The sequence below is a fragment of the Podarcis muralis genome, chromosome 4 (genome assembly GCF_964188315.1).
Source record: "Podarcis muralis chromosome 4, rPodMur119.hap1.1, whole genome shotgun sequence".
NCBI classification, from domain to species: domain Eukaryota; kingdom Metazoa; phylum Chordata; class Lepidosauria; order Squamata; family Lacertidae; genus Podarcis; species Podarcis muralis.
The window spans coordinates 42,776,429-42,789,995 of NC_135658.1; the positions used below are offsets into that span (position 1 = coordinate 42,776,429).

The window sequence follows — 13,567 nt, forward strand, 5'->3', positions numbered from 1 at the left end:
CCCTCTGCCATTTCTGTGGCTTCCATCAGATGGCCATGCTTACTGTATTGTGAGGGATGGCAGCTAGGCAAAGAAGGAAGCAGTGCTGGTGGCTGGTGGCCTAGGTGAGCTGCTTAACACGGGGGGGGGGGGGGAGAGATGGGGCTCCATTAAATGCACCTGCAGTGAGGTTTCATCAAGGGGGTGAGATGCTTCACACAGTGGCTTAGCAAGCTGCTGTGTGAAAGCGGGTGGAGCTTGGGGCAATTTGTGAGGGGAGTGGGGAGCTATGGGTGAATAAGGTTCAAAGGGTGGTTGGTTAGGTGTGGGTGAAAGGTGGTGGGGAAAGGTGCAGGCAGGTTTGGCAAGGGGAGCAAGCAGGGGCAACAGACCCTAATACTACAAAACAATGCAGCTGCCTCCTAGCTGGATCATACTATCAAATCCCTCCACCTAATCATGTATGTGAAAAAAAGGAAGGGGAAGAATGAGTATGAACATGGGAATCCCGTAGCTATTTCTGCAATCATAGCTGCAGTCTAGTCCATCGGCTTTGACCCATAGTAACCACATTGAGCAGATGTGGTTTAAGATGGGGATAACTTCCCCAGCACTCAAATGGATATTTCACTGCAGGCTAATGTTGAGCTCTGCAAACTGCACCTTGGCCTGTGCTATGCTATCAGTGCTTGTGGCGCATCCCTAGTTCACTTTGCTCCTATTCAGCACTCACAAACTTTTTTTTTTTAAATGATGTGCCCTCCCTCTCCCTTTTTGGTCTTTCCCGTCTTTTGTTCTCCATGTCACCGAATGTCATTCACTTTCTAAAGATGTCTGGCTTGGAGCTTACAGACTGCAGGGCAGCTAAAGCCCACCCATCAGTGCTGATCCAGTCACATCTGCTCAGTCGTGCGACAAGGTTGGGGCTTTTAGAGCAGGGAGAAGCTAAAGTTCACCTTTTTTGCTGCTGAACGCCAAGCAACAAGAGGAGCCCAGTTCTTCGGCGGAACCTTTCACTGTGGCAAGTTGCCTTCTTGATGGCATTGATTTATATGGATTTTCTTTTGACTTCTAGGTAGCTGATATCGCAGCAGTTGGAATGTGAGGCAGTCAGCACCCAAGGGCCAGCTTCCATGTCTTTTAAGGGGTGTCTTTCTCCCAATGTATGGTACTCAAGAGAGATGCCTATATGAACCCTGATGTCATGGCCATTTTACCAACATACATCTATCTATATGGAGTGGTTTTTTATTGGTAAAAATAGCCATAGCACCCTGTTTCACATGTGCATCCCTCTGTATGGGTACCACATTGGCTGGGGAGGGTATAGAAAACTGAAGATGCAAAGATGTCCTGACTTGGAACAGGCAATTTGGACAGACACAAGTTGTATTTACAAATCCCATTAACTCTTAGCAGGCCTTTTCAAACATCCTTGTTACTAAAAGGATGTTACTGAAGAACGATGTAAACAGCCTTGGCTCTTGAGTGACCAATTTGCATTCCTGGAGACTGGATAAGCCCTAGAAGTTAGAGCTAATCTTGTCAGCATAAGATTTTTTGCAACAAAAATACTTCACAGCGTTTTGCTCAAGGTATATACAGAACACAGGAGGCAGAAAATGTGTTCAGAAATTGCATCCTATTCATTGTTGCGGAAGCTCTTAAAAGAGGAGGAAGAAGAAGGAATATTTCTGAATGCTGTGATCCTGTTACAGAGTACTTTTTGAGGTTTTATCTAAATTATCTTATAGAAAGTTTAGTGTGCCTTTATTTCCCTGTGCTACAGATGTATGAGTTATGGTGTGTGGATATGTTGGTTAGCCAAGATGAGACACTTTGATGCCAGGTGGAATGATAACAGATTATCCCAAAAATTATGCAAAATATCAGTTGATTTATGTTAAGTTTAAATGATTCTGAAATGAAAAATTAACTTGCATTGTGAATGAGTCTTATGAGGTGGAAGCAGCTATTATAGAGAAATGCTAAACAATATGTCTAAAGCCATAGTCATAATGCATATCAAAAAGACAGAATACTGATTGCCAAATAGAAAATAAAATCTCCCTGGGTATTCAGATCTTATCTGCTATTAAATGATGGTTTATATGCTACCCATTTGACATGGGAAAGTTCATCACAATTTTAGTAGTGGTAGTAGTAGTAGTAGTAATAATAATAATAATAATAATAATAATAATAATAAATAAATAAATAAATAAATAAATAAATAATTGTACCCTGGCCATCTGACTGGGTTGTCCCAACTACTCTGGGTGGCTTCCAACAAAATATAAAGGAAGACAATAAAACAGCAAACATTACAAGCTTCCTGAAACCAGGCTGCCTTCAGAGGTCTACAAAAAGTCATATGATTATCTCTCTAAATAATAATCTATATATATTGTGAGAAATGGAGCTGTTCTTTCAGTTAGTGGGATGTAATCCAACTTAATTTTGCTCTGAGCAGATCCGTATAATTTAATGAACCTAAAATAGTCATGTCCATCAATTTTAGTGGGTCTGCTCTGACTATTGGATACAACGCAATGAATCTGATAAAAGGTTTAAGTGCGTATTAATATTCTTATCCTGTGAAGCACTGTGGCTGCACACTGTGTTGTCTTTGCAAACTGATACACAGCAATACAGCTATGATTCACATAGGTTCATAAATCCCAGTGGTGATCAATAAGAAGCTCTTAGGGCCAGGTGACAGTGGCTTCCAGTCCTGGAGCAAAGTTTCCCCTTGATCATGTGCCCCATTATCACTGCCATGCCAATGCTTTCAGCAAGATCCCAACACCCTACAGATGCAGCGTGAAAAAGGTGGACTGTCTGTAACTTGTGGCATCCCATTGTAAAGTAACCCACAAGCAGGAACAATTTTGTAACCAACTTTTAGGGAAATTAGGGAATTTCAGAGCATTTTGCAATGGCAATGCATGATTTTCTACCAGCTGCTCTGGTGACCTGTTCTGTTCACTGGTATAAGCCTAATAGGGATTTTAAAGGCAGTATCAAATGTTAGTCGTACTTAGAGTAGACCCATTCAAAGCAATGCGCTTGAGTCCGCTGATCTCAGTGGCTTTACTCTGAACAAGACTAAGTGGGCCATCACCCAGTGTGTATAACCCAGAACCACCAAAGTCAATAAAACAAATGCTGTTGACTTCAGTGGGATATGGCCTGTGCCCTAAATCAGCAAACCTCAAACAACTAAATCTGGAATTGTTGTTACCTCCTCTTCATGCAGATCATTGGGGAGATCATGGAATGTTTTAAAAGTCAGCAGGAATAATAGAATCATAGAATTGTTGAGTTGGAAGGCACAACAAGGGTCATCTAAGGCAGACCCTGGCAATTCAGAATCTTTTTGCCCAACATGGGGCTTGAAACCGCAATCCTGAGATTAAGAGTTTCAGGTTTTTATTGACTGAGATATCCTGTCTTCTTTTGAAATGCGACATGTGCTGAATATATTAAAACCCTTCTTTATATAATGCAACTTAATCATTGTCTTCCTCTTAAACAGCCAGAAATGGGTGACTGGAGTTTCTTGGGGAACATTTTAGAAGAGGTGAATGAACAATCCACGGTCATTGGGAGAGTCTGGCTGACTGTCCTCTTCATTTTTCGGATCCTAATCCTTGGGACTGCTGCAGAATTTGTATGGGGAGACGAACAGTCAGATTTTGTGTGCAACACCCAGCAGCCAGGTTGTGAAAATGTGTGCTACGACGAGGCCTTCCCCATCTCCCACATCCGACTGTGGGTCCTGCAGATCATCTTTGTCTCCACTCCCTCGCTGGTTTATTTGGGCCATGCTGCGCATCATGTAAGGATGGAAGAGAAAAGGAAAGAGCGGGAAGAAGCAGAGAGGGCTCAGCAAGCTGCGGCACACGAAGAAAACTCACCCCTTGATCCAGACCGGAAGAGCCCTATAACCACGAGAGAAGCAAGCTCCAAGGGGACCAAAAAGTTCCACCTCGAGGGAACGCTCCTGAGAACCTATATTTGCCACATCTTTTTCAAAACCCTTTTTGAGGTGGGGTTCATAGTGGGCCAGTACTTCTTATATGGCTTCCGAATTCTTCCGCTTTACCGCTGTGGCAGATGGCCTTGCCCCAACCTCGTGGACTGTTTTGTGTCCAGGCCTACCGAAAAGACTGTTTTCATTGTGTTTATGCTGGCTGTGGCATCAGTCTCTCTCTTCCTCAATCTTGTGGAGATCAGCCACTTAGGCTTTAAGAAGATCCTGGGTGCTTTCAGGAGGCCAGTGGAGCAAGAGCCTCAGGAGACCCCAGAGAAACCCCTTCATTCTATCGCGGTTTCGTCTATCCAGAAGGTCAAAGGCTACAAGTTGCTGGAGGAAGAGGAGAAGCCGACGTTCCACTATTTCCCTTTGACCGAAGTGGGAGTAGAAACCACCCCAGTTCCCCCCTCATTCAACGACTTTGAGGAGAAGATCAGCATGGAACGCCTGAAAGACCTTTCCAGGGCCTTGGGGGAGCACCTGCCTTCCTACGCTCATGCGGATGAACAGGAGGAGGAGAAAGTTGAAGCAGGAGAGGAGCCGGAACAGGAAGTGGCTGAGGCGGCGGCCCAGGAACAGAGGGTGGAACTGGTGACTGAGGAAGCCCCAGAGAAAGGAGAAGATGACAAGCATATGGAGGAGGAACAAGAGCCAGAGCCGCCGGGAGAGGACTTGCCTTTACCATCCGCTGATTTTAACACTGACACAAGACCCCTCAGCAGGTTAAGCAAAGCCAGTAGTCGTGCCAGGTCAGATGATCTGACTGTATGAGGGTACTGGCTCGAGTGGCTCTGAAGAAGCCACAGAAATCCATATATATCTCAGATGTCTCAAAACAAAGTGCTAAACCAGTCATTTTAATATTATTTCTTATCAGTGTTTTTGGCTAGAAAGGTGCTATCAACGCTAACTGCCTTGTCAGTCCTGTTTGTCCTACACATGGAGCTAGCTGTCCTACAGTGACCCATTTAACCAAAGAATCCCTCTTCCTTCACATACAAATGCCTCACATACAAACTCACTATATACAGCACTGACATCCAAGTGGGAAAGCCTTCGTAAAGCAACGAAGACAGACATAACAACTGCGATCACAATCTGTTTTTATGCTCCTCTTTTCTCCGGGGATGCGGGAAGCCTCTTTCTTCATTTGGTTATCATAAGATATTGATAAACTGTTAACTTGGGTATTTCTTTGTTCGGTGTTTGCTTTGGCCACAACAGTTTTGGTTCTTCCTTCCTTGTTGAGCCTTGAGCGCTAGTTATTTTCCTCACAAAAAGGGATACCCGCAATTAGTATTGTTAAATGAGATCCATTAATCCCCCTGTGAAAGAACAAAAGCTGCAGTGTTTGCCTGTGGAGATAAATGTGGTTTACTTATACTTGTATCCCCTGGTCCAGTTCAGACACTTAACGTTTTGTCCCTGCAATACATCCCAACCCATCATTGCAAAGAATTTATGACTCTTCAGATACAACAGTGCCTCCTAGGAGCAATTTATGTGGTTGTGTCATGCTGCTGTATTTTTAAAAAACTGGTTCTGAGGGACATGTCAAGGACCTGGGCCACTTATTATTATAATAGCTATTAATTAATTATGTTAAGTTGTTTTACCTTGTCCCAGGCAACCCAAAGCAACTTACAAGCAAATACTGGTTTCTCTTCATAAATGTGGCCTCCAGGTCAGAGGAGCACATCATCTAGAGCAGTGGTGTGGAACCTCTAGCTCATGGGCCTGATTTGACCTCCTCCTATGACCCGTGAAACCACTTAGCCATGGCTCACCCATGTATACCTGACACCGTATATCACCATCAAGTAAAGGGCAGGTAAAGGTGCAGCTGTGCCGAAAGCCTTGTGTGTTCAGCTGATTGTCGGCACTTGCAAAATCCCAAGCAGTGGAGAACAGGTGTTAAAAACATGACCTGGACTCTGCTACTGATTTGTTTTAGTTACCTTTCTTATACTGTACTACTTTTTAGTGGTGGTGGGAATCTCCTTCTACTTTCAGGGGGCTAATCATCTCTTGCCCCTGCCACGCGGGGAAAAATTTTGATTTCTTTATAGGAAGACATTTCCTTGCATTTTTGAGGGGGAAATCGTCCGCCTTACTTTAGTCAACTTTACAAAGTGGCAAGGGTCCCCCCCTCCAAATAAGTGCTATGGCTCCTTGCTGTAGCTGTGAAGTTCTTCATAGCCTTAGTGTGGCACCCAAACCCTACCCTTCTGCCATGCAGGCCCTTGCAGATTCCTGATCCTGCAGAGCCTTGAATTTCTTAGTTAAAGCAGAAACAGAAAAGGGGGGTGGGTCTTGTAGTTTCAACAAACACTTGCAATGTTTGTTTTTAAGTGCAGAAAGGGGGGATCTTGTAAAGATGAGGCAGTCTCACACCCCAAAATAAATCTTTGCCTACCCCCAGTCTTTGGAAAGTTGTTCCCACCTCCCACAAATTACAACCGCCCCCCCAACTCCCGCCTGCCAAACCAAATCTACAGCTCAGTCCTAACTTTTACAGTGTGGGTTATGCTGCATTGTGGCTGGGATAACATGGGAAGAGCTCGTGCAAATGCAGAGTCCTCCTCACAACTGTGTTGCTCCAGTTGTATAGTATATAGGCTTCTCAGACACCACAAAGGTAACAGATATGGAGCTGTATAACATTGTTATGTATTGTATATTATAGTACTGCCTCTAGCAATACCTAGCTGCACATCCTATTGGGCTCAATGGCAAAATACCACTGTCTTTTAATGGATCGGGATTGTGCTGTTTGATGATAATGCCTTTTTTTGTTATAATTTAGCTGGTGGCTAAATGTATGTAACCCTAACAACAGAGTTGGGAAACCTGTGGCCCTCAAGATGTTAGTTGGACTACAACCCCCATCATCCCTTACCATTGGCTATGCTACCTGGGGCTGATGGGAATTGAAGTCTAATGAAACCCAGAGCAACACAGGTTCCCTATCCCTGTCTAACAAGATTTCTAGCCAGTGGTGAATGAAAGGCATTTATTGTGGCATGAAAGTTACATCCCCCCAAAAATATATTAGTGTGCTTTCCCCTCAGTATATATGAGCTATCGTTGAAGTGCTGGTAGCATACTTCCTACTGTGCAGACTGCATGGTCTACTCTTATTGTCCTGGTTATTCTGGTTCTTGCAGTCTGAACCTATGTAGGACCACTGCAGAATGAAGCTGGTTGGATGTATCTTAGATAGACACGTGTCTCTATTCTAAACCACAATGAAGTGATAAGAATATAAGACAAGGGCTTTGTTGGAGCAGAACAAAGTTTATTGCTGGGTCATCAACAGTGACCTCCCAGATGCTCCTGAATAGCTCAGGTGGAGTACTGTAGCAAGGCAATAAGTGTATTTGGCATTAAAACCCACCTGTATCAAAGAAATTCAAAGGCTTTGGGTGGAGTTCAACTAGTGCCTTTGTGATCATGGACAGGCTTTAGAGCAGGCATAGGCAAACTCCGGCCCTCCAGATGTTTCGGACTACAATTGCCATCATCCCTGACCACTGGTCCTGTTAGCTAGGGATGATGGGAATTGTAGTCCCAAACATCAGGAGGGCTGGAGTTTGCCTATGCCTGCTTTAGAGCCAGCAGATACATCTGCTAAAGCAGCCTTTCTCAACCTGTGGGTCCCCAGATGTACAACTCCCATCACCCCTAGCTAGCAAGGCCAGAGCTCAGGGATGATGGGAGTTGTAGTCCAACAACATCTGGGGACCCACAGATTGAGAACCGCTGCAAGAGGAGGGGAGGTAATTTTGGCCAATTCCCCCTGCAGTCTCTCACTACTTTCTGTCTTTTTTGGAGGGTCCTCTCAACTCTCTAGAGCTAATTTTCAGGGGGTCTTGGAGTTCCAGGGGCTATCCACACACAAAACACAGCTTCTCTACAATTAATGGAGGCATCTACTGGGTCAAAACCAGCAACTGGATTTCACTCGTTAAAAAGTCTGTTTCGTTAAACAGGGTGCCCATCTCTAGTGTTGAAAATGTCCACCGCATTCTAGCTAGCCTGAGAACTACGACAAATCTCTTGTAGGCTTGGGCAAAATACAACTTGCATATATCGTGTGTTGCAAGTCAAATATTTTTAAGAGGATGGAGACTAATAACAGAAATGTGCAGGTATGCATTTTCATTGGCGCTGCTTTTTCAGTCCTCAGTAGCTCAGCAAATTCTCTCCAGTTTGAAACAATGCAAAGGGCTTGCTGCAATGGGAGGTGTAATCCAGTTCAGAAAATCCCTTTAGCATAAACTGCCAACACCCAGAATGGGCCCCATAGAATTTTTCATAAGATTTGAGGGCTGTTAGCATCTAATTCAGAGGTCAACTGAAGTCAGGGATTTTTTTCTGCATTCATTCCCATGGTTTGGGATCAGGCTTTTAATCCTAACCAAATTCCATTGTATTTTGTTCCCCTATAGAGATCTCCCTTTACAGTTTCAGTTGTCTACTATTGGGTTGGCGGCATCATTTGCTGTCTTACACTTCTCAGCACTGGTCCTGTACTTTGTTTAAATGATTGCCCCAATCCTGTTATAGCATTATGTTATTAAAATGGTGTCGAAGTCTTTAGTAATAGGGGAGGGGGGCGGAAATCAGAATAAAACTGTTGGGTTTTGGATTTTTGTTTAAATGAAAGACTGAATGTCAAACACATTTTAGAAATATGATATTCTAACAAAAAGTCATTTGTATCAGACCAAGGGTCTATCTAGTCCAGAATCTTGCTTCTAAGAGTGACTCAGAAAGTAAGTAAGGCAGATGACACTCTAATTTCTTGCAAATGATATAAAAATGATTTGCCATGATAATGAAGAAGACAAATGTTAGGGCTGGTTCATACAGAGATCAAAAGCAGGAAGAATAACAATATGATATACAAAATAAAAAGAGCTCCAAGTTACTGGTTTCATCCCTAAAAGGGAAATAATTTTGGTCAGAACATGAGAAAGCGGGTGGCTTATTGGCAAATTGTAACTCATTTAATAAGCAACCCACTATGTTGGTGCCTAAGTTAAAGAGACAATAAGTTTTTAAGAATTAATGATAGAAGATGATATCATTATATGTGTGTTTTATGTGTTCTTCCTTTATAATAACTTATAATGTTTTTATATGGTTTTGATTGAGTTCATTTTTTTTGTAATTTGTCTTTTGCAAATTGTTTTTGGTGAAAATTGTGAATAAAGATTGAACTGAACCCATAGTGGCCGAAAACATTATGAAGTGTCCAGAGCTAAACCACATGCTGCTCTCTACCCTTGTGGGAAATATGGCTGTAAGGGTGACAAAGATGCCTGGAGACCAAAAAGAGGTTGAAGGATTTGGGAATGTTTAGCCCAGAGACCAACCATTAAGAGGTGTTAGGTAAAGGTAAAGGTACCCCTGCCCGTACGGGCCAGTCTTGCCAGACTCTAGGGTTGTGCGCTCATCTCACTCTATAGGCCGGGAGCCAGTGCTGTCCGGAGACACTTCCGGGTCACGTGGCCAGCGTGACATCGCTGCTCTGGCGAGCCAGAGCCGCACACGGAAACACCGTTTACCTTCCCGCTAGTAAGCGGTCCCTATTTATCTACTTGCACCCGGGGGTGCTTTCGAACTGCTAGGTTGGCAGGCGCTGGGACCGAACGACAGGAGCGCACCCCGCCGCAGGGATTCGAACCGCCGACCTTTCGATCGGCAAGTCCTAGGTGCTGAGGCTTTAACCCACAGCGCCACCTGCGTCCCTTTTTGGTGCCAGTTGGTTTTCTATTGCCGCAGGGAGTTGGATTCAAAGCAATGGGTCCAAATTGGAAGGAAACAGGATTTAGAGTTAGCCATAATCACCAGAACCATCAACTGTTTATGTCTCTCAAGAAGATCCTGTACAAATTGGACCTCTAATCTGATTCATTACAGTAATATGTTTATACTAGTCAAAGCCTTCAAAATATTGTCATTTTAATAATTTTCTATGATAATCATCCAGGGGGCCATATAATTAGTCCTATGTGGTAACAATAGTCTGTCTTTCTCTCTCTCTCTCTTTTAGCTGTTCTGTTTGGCGGTTGACAATGCACTTTTGAAAACAGAATGTCAAAAGAGGTTTGTGATGAGCACAAGGGCCTACTGTTAGAAAAAACATACTGGTGTACTTTGTGAAAGTTATTCCTAAAATGACTGTTGTCTTGATTCATCGTGGCCAATGTGCAATTGGCAATGGGCACTGGAAGACTTGCAGCATTGTCCCAACATAGTTTGCTGCACTGAGCAAAGCTATTTACTTATTAACCTGAAGAATCCATATTAATTTAGGCAGGGGCATAACTAGCTGCTCTGGCCTCCAGAGTGGTGGGGGCGGGGTGAGCCGCCCACAGGGGTGCTGTGGCAATCTGCCCAAGGGGGTGGCATGGCGAGCTGCCCACGGAGTCTGCCTGGCGGATGCAAGAGAGAGGCGTGGCTCGGGTATGCTGCAGGCCAGGCCCTGTGGTAAGTGCTGACCCCCCCCCCCGCCGTGGTGTGCCATTTTGTCACCCCCTCAGGGATGACACCTGGGGCAGCCCGCACCCCCTGCGCCCCGCTTCCTATGCCCCTGAATTTAGGCAAAGTGCTGCTACAGATACCTGCGCGTCTGTGAAGAAGACACATTTGTCCTTAAATCTGCATGTGTGTTCGAAAATGTATATGGTTCAGAAATATCTATTTTTTTATTTTAATATGCCCTTAAAAATGGGTTGAACAATCTGGTGGAGTGTTTTCTTGTGGCTGTGAAAAGGTAAGTATACTTTATATTGCAAATGGCTAATTCAGATAAATCCAGACTTTATATTGCAAATGGCTAATTCAGATAAATTTTTGCCCCATTAGCTTCCACACATTCCCATTCCCCCACATTTATAATATTCATTGCTATTCTGTCACGTGTGATCCATAGCAGTGGGTGAAGCTCGTCAGAATGTATCTGTGTCCTTTGGAGGGAGCATTGCAAAACAACTGTTAAAGCAGGATGATGTGTAGATGAGCAAGTACAAATCCACTTCAAATGTAGTATTAATGCACCTCCACACACACCTGCAACAAAACAGCAGTCTGGGTGGGGCCTAAATCTACTTGAGCATAGGTTGTGTGTCTCTTCGGCATCTAGGAGCTGAAGATCCTTTAATGGCTGTGTTGTAGCTTTTATCACTGGCACCAACGCTTGGAAAGGCTAGGCAGTTTGAGAACACACTGATGATTCAGTTGTTTGTGCCACGTTTCCAGAACTGATCTCGAGAAAGCAACAGGCAGGGTGGATTAACAATCACACTGCAGAAGAAGCGAATTTATTTTATTTTTGGTGCCAAAGTGTATGCTATCTGGACACAACACTGATATCGCATTCAGCTATCCAAATTGCATATGTGTTTCACAGCCTGATGCAGAACAGTACAGGGCAACCCCCAACCTGCAAGGAAATGTGCCACGTACCTAAAGCTGTCCACATCGTTTTGGCATGTGTGGCTGAAAATCTCAAAAGCACAGCTAGCCTGCAACAGCTGTCTCAGTTCATCCTCCCCATTAGTCTCTCAAGCAGGTGGGAAGAGAATATGGGGCGTGGACTGAGGTGTACCCCATGGAAATAACAACAAGAAACACACTCTTACTAGTATTTGCTAGAGGGAGAAGTCATCAAATTAACCTCCCCCTCCCCGCAATACACACAAAACGAAGGCAACTTTGGTAGTTTTCCAGATTTTTTGTGTACACTAACAATATATTAAGTGTACTTTTAAGTTCTTTTCCAAATTCTGTTACTTTCTTGTAGTGTGGCTTTCCTATTGACTCTCATGTTGCCACACTGTTGATTTCATTTGTGAAGAAACAAAAATGGAATGTGATTATTGCTCATTTATATTGGGGGAGGGTGGGAAACTCTAGGAAATGACCCTGGACAACTTTGAAATGCACTAAAAATTTCAGCTTCCTACAACTTGCAGTGGTGGGGCTGGGTTACAGTTGAGCTAAACAGGCAAAAGTCTGAGGAGAATGGAAGTTTGGACAATTGTTAAATTATTATGATTCTGGGCACTAGAAAGTTTCTTTCTTTCAAACAGTGGAAGATGACCAACGCATCCACTGAGGATTATATCAAACCTATGTGTGTCTTGGTGAATAGTGGATCCAGGATAGGTGCAACACACTGTGCCCACTGAGGCAAATTCCCATCACCATTGCTACTGCCTCATCCCTCCTCCTTGACCTGCTAGTTTTTTCTGAAGACACCCTAAGGCAGATCAGGGTTGGAGGTAATCACTGCCTGAGCTAAGTGCCTTATTCTGCCTCATTATAGAACCAGCTCCAATTGTGAGTGCAATAAAATGATTGCTATATTAGGTGTTCCCAGTAAATGAAGTTAATATGAGCTCCAAAAATAGGCAAATGAGTCATTTCTATAGCACTGTAATGTTCAAATTTATTTAAAGCCTTTATCTCATTCCTCTCCAGAATGTGATTTTGATCGTTATTATTCCAAGTTCACAGAAAGCAAACTGAAAATTGCAATCAAGTGATTTGATGTTCAAGCAGGGCTACTGAACATAGGTTCCTCAGGTCAAATCCCAATGTACCACCCAGTAGACCACATTAGTTCTCTATTACATTGCTGTGTGCAGCAGGTGAATTTCATGGGCTATAGAGTGAGTTTATACAAGGTCTGTACAACGATCCCAGACTCCCATCATTCACTTTCTTACTGAACATGCAGTTTTACATTTAAAAATAGACCATATTTGATGCCGGAAAAGCAGCAATGCTGCTGTTCACAGACAAAGCTGCCTTTCAGAGTCATGACGGAGAATAATCCCAACGTGAGCTCTTCTTTGTTTGATAAAACAGGCACATAAATGAAAATGCTGGTCTCTTCAGCAACTCTGCTCCATAGAGGGTAGGGAAGGGGGCTTGATGATGAAAGTTTTTGGTGCACACAGATTCTATCAGTTAAACCTGTTCAGATCCATGGGACCCAACAGGACAAGAGAAATCAGTTTATATCTTAAGTGTTCTAGATTTTAGGTGGTAAGGGCCACTTATGGAGGACGATGAATTGCTTTCCAATAAAAAAATGCTTTTATTTTCACTGGTAAAGCGATACTGAAAAAAGAACATTCATATTTCTCCACAAAACATTTTGCATTTTCACAGCAGTGTTGTATATTCATGAACATGGTAAATCAGAAAACTTGTGATTACTTCTGTGCAATCTGTTTAGGTCACTCAGCCTTGGTATTAAGAGGGTTTTTTTGGTGTTTTTTTTACAACTACAGAAGTGCGATTTTGAAAAGTGTTTTTAGAATCATTATTTAAATGTTTAAAAATTTAAAGACACAGATTTTATCTATTTTTTCGATGTTTCAGTGTTATTGATTAGTTCGTATTGATACAATTGTATTGAGGCCTAATAACAGCTGGAAGTTTGTTTAATATCCTGGCTTGTTGTGAAGCTTGTAACCAGTTTCCCAGTTGGGATGTAATGGAAAGCTATGGTTAAGCTTGCTGGTTTAA

At 43.2% G+C, this 13,567-nt stretch overlaps 1 protein-coding gene across 1 annotated transcript; it reads left to right on the forward strand.

Moving 5' to 3' along the window:
- The first annotated feature begins 3,499 nt into the window (after positions 1 to 3,499).
- GJA8 (gap junction protein alpha 8) lies at positions 3,500 to 9,270 on the forward strand. Its single transcript, XM_028726892.2, has one exon. The coding sequence runs from the start codon at positions 3,524 to 3,526 to the stop codon at positions 4,787 to 4,789; it is 1,266 nt and encodes a 421-aa protein (XP_028582725.2). The 5' UTR covers positions 3,500 to 3,523; the 3' UTR covers positions 4,790 to 9,270.
- The last annotated feature ends 4,297 nt before the right edge of the window (positions 9,271 to 13,567 follow it).